Source organism: Cupressus sempervirens, chromosome 2 (genome assembly GCF_028749045.1).
Source record: "Cupressus sempervirens isolate cs-2001-9-10 chromosome 2, ASM2874904v1, whole genome shotgun sequence".
NCBI lineage: Eukaryota > Viridiplantae > Streptophyta > Pinopsida > Cupressales > Cupressaceae > Cupressus > Cupressus sempervirens.
Window position 1 is genome coordinate 606,235,320 of NC_143119.1, and position 8,568 is coordinate 606,243,887.

The following is an 8,568-nucleotide window of genomic DNA, read 5'->3' on the forward strand; positions in this document are numbered from 1 at the left end:
CATGTTTTGAAAAAAATTGAACATTATTCTGAAAAGGCCAATATGCATTTTCTCGGTAGTTCCATAGGAAAGCCAGTGAAAAATAAAATTATGTCTGAATCGAACTATTTCATAGTTGTTTCCAGATAATTTATGTGAAAATGTCGAAATGCGGTGTGAAAGTTTGTTCAGTAAAAGGACGTCTATGTCAATCATGTCAAGAAGGTCAGGAACACATGGGGCATCCATGTCTCTCATCTGATAGCACCGAGAAACTTGTTTGACTAATATTAAATGGGTTTTGTATCTTTATCAAATTATCAGTAAAGAATTCTTGTGCAGTATGAAATTTCAAGTCTACCGATTAAAAATTATTATGCTTTTGATTTTTAACAAGATTTTTCATGATGGTTACCAAAAGTGTTGATTTTTTATCGGTATCTGACTTTTTTAATATTAAAATATATTTTATTTTAAATATTAAATTAAATACATATTAATCGAAAGAAACACTGTCTTTAAGCTCGCTCAATAGAAGTCCTGAAGATTTAACTGCATTTATTAAAACGGCCAGAAATCAAAATTAGGATACCCCGTGGACGCATGGGCATCTCTCAATTAAGACGCTGCGTGCCTCAAAATTTCCATTGTTTTTCAACCCGGGAGAAAAAAACCAGTGATGATGTACGAATGGGCCGGCTTATGGGTCAAGATTCATAGAATGGAGACAGATTACAGATTTACTGCACAAAATCAAGCTGTTAATTTAATTTTCACACACCGAACTCGATTATTGATCCCAACAGTACGAAATATCCGGCCATTTCAGCTTTGCGTCAAGATAAGATTCAACCCTGCAAGTAAATAAAAGAGATATTTTCAATGGCTACCATCCGATCCGGCCATTTGATTGCAAAGCTCGAATCCTGAATCCCTTCTGAGCCATATTCATACCCGTATTTCCCACAAATTACACCATTTGGCCTAAACCTACTTGTTGGTGTGAGCTTCTGTGCAGGGCAAGAAAGAAAACATGTATTTAGTGGAAGCTCATAATGTTCATGTATTGGGTTCAGGGGAGGCGGTGATTATACTTGCACACGGATTTGGCACCGACCAATCTGTTTGGAAGCATGTAACTCCCCATTTAGTGCAGAATTACAGGCTTATTATATTTGATAACATGGGAGCAGGGACTACAAATCCAGACTATTTTGACTTTGATAGGTATTCTACACTCCGTGGGTACGCTTGTGATTTGCTGGCCATCCTTGAGGAGTTACAGGTTGAGTCCTGCATTTTTGTGGGGCATTCCGTGTCTGGATTGATTGGCTACCTAGTGTCCATTGAAAAGCCTCATCTCTTTTCCAAGATAATCACGATATCGACTTCTCCCAGGTCATTCTATCATTTTAATAATTTCTTTTCTCTTTTCGAGTTAAACCTTGGTGCTTAAATTAGGTTTTGTTTTGCTTCTACGATTGAGCTTTAGAAGGTTTTAGACATCATTGTGTCTTTTTGAGTTTTGTTTTTATATTAGGAGTTTTCAGTATTTTGGGTCCTTTTCCATTATCACTATCCTAGGTTTTGAACAGAATATGATTGAATATTCTGGAGCAAAGGAATCCTTGGGGTAGATGATTAGTTTTTTAATGAAAAGGGGGTAAAGAGAACACATAGAATAGGGTTCAGAATATATTCTGGAGCAAGGGAATCCTTGGGGTAGATTATTAGTTTTTTTATTAAAAGAGGTAATAGGGTTCAGAATATATTCTGGAGCAAGGGAATCCTTGGGAATCCTCGGGGTACATGATTAGTTTTCGATAAAAACAAGGGAAAGAGAATACTTATAATAGAGAAATTTCAGTCGATCTATATGACAAAGCTTTAGTGAGAGAAAGCAGTTTGTCAGATACAATCCATCATAATTTGACAAGCAAGGAAAAAGAGACCCTTGGGTTTTGTAACTTCTATTTCAGGGTGTTCACTTTAGTTGCTTGAGGTCGTTTGAACACTTATATCTCTTTGAATGTGATCTATTGAGCGTGCTAGCTCTTATTCACCATGTTTTCACCTGGACTATACATTCAATTTGCAGTATCCATGTTCCGAAGTCTACCATGTACAGAGGAAAATAAAAAGCCATGAACAGATAAATGATGTATAAAAGCAACAGAATGTCAAATGGATTTTGTTCTCTTAGTATGTGTGTTTTCCAGTACGCAAATCTACACCTAAGTGGGAGGAGTAGGTGATCAGCGGCAATGTTTGCATTTGGCAGCATTTACAGAATGAACAATACAATTGACCAAGCGGAAACAAAAGATGCGGCAGATTATCAATAGATTGTATCTGCAGTTTACTCAACAATGATGGTGAATAAAAATATAAAAATAAGCTTTCCATCATCTATAGTTTATGTTGAGAACGGGCTGGAAGGGATCAATAAAGGGAATCAGCATATTCCTTTGAAGGTTTGCGTATTGTCCAGAAGTATCAGTTCTGGACTTGTATGGGTATTTAGTCAATATATGCGTTCTAAGGCTTTTGAATCCTTTTTGAGGGAGCCTTTGGTACACAAAACAGGAATTTTCGCATATGCAGTGTCAAAATTTGCTTGTCCATATAAAGATAACTATTTCAAAACTGAGACTCTTATGTACAGATGAGAAATTTAGCGACTAACTGATGCAGAATAGTCTGATCTGCAGACAAAACTCTCCAGATCTCAAAACTGTGACCATAATATAAAGAATAGATGCAGGTTCCTCTTTTGCAACGAAAGTAGAATCGTTTCAAATTGGAAAACCACTTATATTTGCGGATGCAACAACAGCATAAATTCTCTTACAATGTCTTCCAGCCCAGTCCCCCAAAGGCTCTCTTTTTCAGCAAACCACCCTTCTAATAGACAAAGTCCCAAGTCTTAAATATGCAAGACCCAATAAATTGCACACAGTAGTCACATCTTCCACAAACAGCAGGCATGGAAAAGAATTTCCTAAAATATCTAGATGATTAAACTGACAGGAAACAGGAAAATTCAGCATTAGATCGACCATTATACATTGTCATCTTTTTAAAGTTCTTAATCTCCCAACTTGAACCAATCTGATTTAGTAAACGTCATACTGACTTTTGTCACCGCTTGCATCTGAATTCTGACCTTCCCAACAAGCTGCCAGTAGTTTTTCATCCAAGTCTTCTCTTGTGATCCCTTGATCCAATCTGAACCACCATTAGATTTTCCAATCATGCACTGCACCATTGCGCTTGGACTGAGTTAGGCTGTCATTCTTTACCAGAGTCTGTCATATTTTCTGAGGATTTTCGATGAGCTTGTTCATCTTCCTATGACTCAATATTCCTCCCAACTTGAGTATTATTTGTAAAATCTCACTCAATTTCTTCTGTTATTCTCTCCTTACCAGGAGAATCGCTGTCTTTGATCCCTCTAGGCTTAGAGATTTTAGGAATTTGTTGATTCCTATTCCAGTTAAATTCCCGCAAACAAACCGGCCCTTAGTGATTGGAATGTCAACATTTTAATTCTTCATTCTAGTTTGTTCTCTGATCCGATCTATGCCCTTTCCTCCTCCTAATCTCTCAGAAGTAGTGTGACCCCCTTTGCAGGCTCTAGTATTGCTTTTCAATGTTCATAAGTTGAATTGAATGAAGGTCACGGTCAACAGAATTGTCGCCCATCTGTTGTGGTGCTCTTCTGACCACATTCTTTGGTGTTGTTGTGGCTCTGCTTCTCATGCATCATGTATCATGCCTCACTGACAAAATCAAATTTCTCTTTTGGCTCACAAACATTCCTCTATCCCACTTCCTGGCTCATTTAGAGTTATGTTTTTCTTCCAAACCTCAAGTCTGACTTCTTCTAGAAGAGGCAATGTTGACATTTCCAATGCCCCTTCTTTTTCCCTTGCTTGGGGCTTCCCAACAACAAATGACAAGCATTGTCAACACATCACATTGCACTTTGCCTTCATAAGGACCAATTCTGAAAGCAACACGACAAGATCTATTCATGAAAACACTATGGTCCTTTCAACGAAGCAAGCTTACGAGGATTTGATTTTGTAATAAAGAAAACCTGTGGTTTGTTTACCATCTACAAATATCATGCACAGTGTTCCTGATCTCCGCATCAACTTCTTGTGTTGGAGGTTCTTCCTCTTGGTCTACCATTTCCCGTTTGGGGTTTTGAGGGCAGTCTATGGCCTTATGGGCTTCATTACATATGAAACATGCAAACAGATTTGACCACCAAAAGTTTGTCCTTTTCTTCCACTTCTGCCTCCTCTTATTCCAGAGTTGAATTTCACATATTCATCTTCATTAGGGTCTTCATTCTTGGCAGGTTCCGAGGTACTTCCTTTTCGTTTAAAGAAGTGTGAGAGGCCACTCTTGCTTGACAACATATACATGGTCACACCCTGATTGAGTTTATCCTCAGCTCTGAGAGCATATAATATGATTTACCAATGATGCTTATGCTGATTAGAGCTATCTCGTCGTAGATTTGGGACCTGGCCAATAGAGGTATCTAGCAGTAACCTATTCACCATCTTCTTGCACATTTTCCCATATATAAAAATAAATAACTATTTTTATCTAAAGTTTTGAAACTGTTGAAGAATTATGTTTGATAACTTGTAGGTAAGAATTTGGATCTCAATTGATTCATCATCTTAGGTCACAATCTGAGTTTGTCTTTACCCTGTCTTCTCTGGCTACTCGGATGGTCATCCCACCATAAGACAATGTGATACGTCATCTTTGTCACTGCATACTTTATTCTCTTTAGGTTCTCTACATTCATGTTTTCCATTTCAAATTAGTCCTAAAAATCTTATTTGGAGTCATTGAGAAAATCAGGATATAGATCACCTTGAACAAATCAGCCAATACATCACCTTTGAAATTTGAAATCTCAGCCTCAACATTGGTCTCGTTTTCTGAAATAGCTTTGATCAACCTTTTGACAGGATCTATTGCTTCATTTGCTCCAGCCAGTGTTCCTTCTTTCTCTTGTTCATCTTCAGACTCGTACTGCCAGAATTAGGCTTCAATTGCTTCTAATCTCTTAACCAATTCATCTCTAGTATTCTATCTTCGTCCATCTCCTTTCCCAGATTTCCTTCCCCTTTTCGAATCAACTTTACATGTTGCTGCAATACCAAAACTGATGCAAAATACTTTGATCTGCAGAGAGAGCTCTACAAGCTCAAAAACTGAGTAAAAATTTTAAAACATCAGTTGCAGATGCAGATGCTAGATTCAGATGCATGGATGTATGATTTTTTTTTGGATGTTGGACGCATTTGGATATATATATATATATATATATATATATATATATATATATAAAGAAATGCAAGAAATATACAAAAATAAATCATTATATAGTATGATACTTCACCATTAATAGTTTAACTTCAAACTTCACAAACACAAATACACAAATTGAGCATCCACAGGCCCAGGCAGCGCTTCCTGAGCACCTCCACAGGGCATATGTGGAGCACCGTGCATCAGAATGCATCAGCATCAGCATCCTAGCATTTCCAGAGAGAATCGGTACCTTAGACAATAGAATCAAAATCATTACACATTTGGAAAGCACTTTTATTTCTGGCCTCAATTACATCTTAAATTCTGTTACAATGTCTTCTTGAGCCCAGTTCCCACAAACTTGTTTTCTTTAGAAACCAACCCTTCTAATAAACAAATAAGGAAAGGTTGAGTATGGTTCAGGAAAAGGTGAAGGCGTTATGCACATATTGAGATTTAATCGTTTCATGCATGCATGTTCTAACTGACCAACATGAAGGTCTAAGTGCCCAAGATGTTGCATACATTCAAACATTTTTCAAGTTAATCTGATATGGCCTGCCCTAGTTAATGGGTTTTTTGAGTGATATATACACGAATATCTGATGGATTTGATGTCTCTTCCTGTTGGAGTTCTGTATTTTTCCATCAATTTATGCATCCCGGTAGATTTCCTTGGTTTGATATTTATTTGCAAACTGTTTCATCATAGATAGCACTAAATTACATTAACAGAAAATGGGGAGTCTTGAAAGAAAATAAATTGTCTATTGCTAAAATTGAAGCTACTTATATGAAACTGTCAAAACTTGTGATTTCAGGACAAAATCATTTCACTTCAATTTAAGAAAAATCAATGACAGCATGCTTTGTGAAACTGAACAGATGGATATGCAAAATCACTTCTATTTTAATTATCTTAATATGTAACAATTTTAATGCTTGAGGTTTTTAAATCCTTAATTTATTATGGCTGGACCCTTAGAGTTAAGAATTTTCATGTTTATAATGCAGACAGTTCTAAATCAACCAATTTGTATTAATATACATATCCAATTAGGTTCCTGAGGTATGACCATGACTATTTGGAGGTTGCAAGTCCTCTGTTTAGTGATCAGATCGCATTTTTTTCAGCTTCTGCATATGTTCACAAGGCCTCAAAATTTGTCTTTTCATAGTCAGATATTTCAAGTATATTGTCCACTGGCATTTGGAGGCCTTTACAACGTGCAGGTCATCTTGGATGGAGTGGTTTCAGTCTGCTCACTAGCTCTTCAGGCATGCAGGTTAAACATAGTTGGATATCAAAAACTTTGTTGAGCTAATTGGAACAGTTCACGCATATAGATTCCTTGAAGATGCCTGTGGATATTGGGAGCATTTAACTATTTTACTATCATTAGTATATTCAGATCGTACATTTCATCAGTGCCTATAGTAGTACATACTATGTTTGTTAGATTATGTTATTTGGTCATTTATGAAAGCATGAAATGAACAACGGTATTCTAATTATAGTTTATGTTTATCATGCAGATATCTTAATGATGAAGACTATTTTGGAGGATTTGAACAGGAAGATTTGAACCAATTGTTTTTGGCAATGCAATCAAACTTTAAGGCTTGGGTCTCAGGTTTTGCACCATTAGCTGTTGGAGCGGATATGGACTCAATGGCCGTCCAAGAGTTCAGCCGAACACTATTCAATGTTAGACCTGACATCGCCCTGAGTGTGGCAAAGACCATTTTCCTGTGTGATATGAGAGATGTTCTTCCTCATGTTTCAGTCCCCTGTCATATTCTGCAGAGCAACAGAGACTTGGCAGTACCTGTTGTTGTTTCAGAATATTTACAAGAGAAATTAGGAGGCAGGTCAATTGTGGAGATTTTACCCACAGAAGGGCACTTGCCCCAATTAAGCTCTCCAGATATAATGGTTCCTGTTCTATTACGTCATATCAGGGGAAACATCTAGCAGGATGACTTCCTCCATGTACTTAGTGTTTAATTAATTTTCTCTAGAAGCTTGGTATTACGGTTTCTTGAGGCATTGGGCGTTTGGAGGTCTTGGTTTATGGCATTTGCATACGTTGGATGGACTTAACATCACTATGGTGGGCAAGTTGGTTCTTGAGATTTGAATAGTGGATCTATGCTTTCTTCTTGATTTAAATGTTAATAAGTTGGCTTCTCCGCCACTCAAAAGTTCAAGGACACTCGCTTACCTGACATCAAATCTTTGGCGAGATCTATTAGAGCCACCTTATTGCTTGCTACAGAGTTTTAATAACTTGCGAGTGATTCCTGGAGAAAGAAATTCATGGGTACTTAATGTAACAAGCCATCATATGTAACAAGCTAAAAAAATTAATAACAAAAGTTTACTAGCTGTTTATGACAAACTGAACTTGTTTAGGTTTTGGAGTTGGAGCGAACAAATTTGTATTATAATTTTTTTTGAGCATGACATAATAAATGCTGTGCTAATTTTTTTTTGATGAATAATCCCTTCCTTATATAAAAAAAAAATACAATAAAGTTATATATTCACAAAAAAAGGGTCATGGGAAATAGGATCACCCCGCGAGTTCATACAACCACAAGTCAAAAATCAACTATCATTAAAAAAGACTTTTAGAAATCAACAGAAAACAAAGAAATCCTCATGGTGGGGTGAGAAGATGGCTTAGGGGGAGCCCATCTGTCATCATCAGCAGCAACATTATCTTCATCTTTCTCTCCCTCAACCCTGGGAGGAGAAATGGCTAAGTCCAGCCGGAAAACACCCACTTGGGGTTTGGGTGAGAAGAAGGCCAATCGGTAGCAGGAGTAGCAGGAGGAGCCATTGAGGACCACCCCGAACCAAACCTCTGAGGAGGCCAGGTAGAGCGGTGCCAACCACCAGAACCTCCAGAAGAGTAGCACCGACCAAAAGCACCACTGCTAGGAGAGCGATGCGGCTGAGAGCGAGGTGTGTGCGAGCGGCGAGCATAACTGCTATGTCCTCAACAATGACCGCGAGGAGGATTACGGTCGCCAGAGGCCAAATCCGGTGGAACATGAGCAACCATACAGGGGGCATTTCCCCAATGAGCCAAAAACTCCTATAAGTGAGCCACCTCCAAAGCCACTTTATCCATTTGTACTTGAATCTGCAACATGAAATTGATATAAATACATGCTTTAGCGTATATAGCCACATTAATGTCAAGCATGTTGTTCGCATAAATGACTGCATTGCGATCT

The 8,568-nt window shown here is 37.7% G+C and overlaps 1 protein-coding gene across 2 annotated transcripts; it reads left to right on the top strand.

The window, feature by feature from the left end:
* The first annotated feature begins 493 nt into the window (after window positions 1–493).
* KAI2 (alpha/beta-Hydrolases superfamily protein) lies at window positions 494–7,724 on the top strand. Of its 2 annotated transcripts, none has more exons than XM_089814689.1 (2): window positions 494–1,377; window positions 6,859–7,724. In XM_089814689.1, exons 1-2 carry the CDS (start codon window positions 1,013–1,015, stop codon window positions 7,295–7,297), a joined length of 804 nt encoding a protein of 267 aa, XP_089670815.1. In that variant the 5' UTR covers window positions 494–1,012; the 3' UTR covers window positions 7,298–7,724. The 2 variants fall into 2 exon arrangements, with proteins under 2 accessions (XP_089670815.1, XP_089670816.1); XM_089814690.1 differs by lacking the exon at window positions 494–1,377 and adding an exon at window positions 6,089–6,608.
* The last annotated feature ends 844 nt before the right edge of the window (window positions 7,725–8,568 follow it).

Excerpts from the sequence above, each read along its gene's own strand:
- KAI2 (XM_089814689.1), top strand. The coding sequence starts at position 1,013 with ATGTATTTAGTGGAAGCTCATAATGTTCATGTATTGGGTTCAGGGGAG. Across the intron at positions 1,378-6,858 it reads ACGATATCGACTTCTCCCAG|ATATCTTAATGATGAAGACT; the intron begins GTCATTCTATCA and ends TTTATCATGCAG.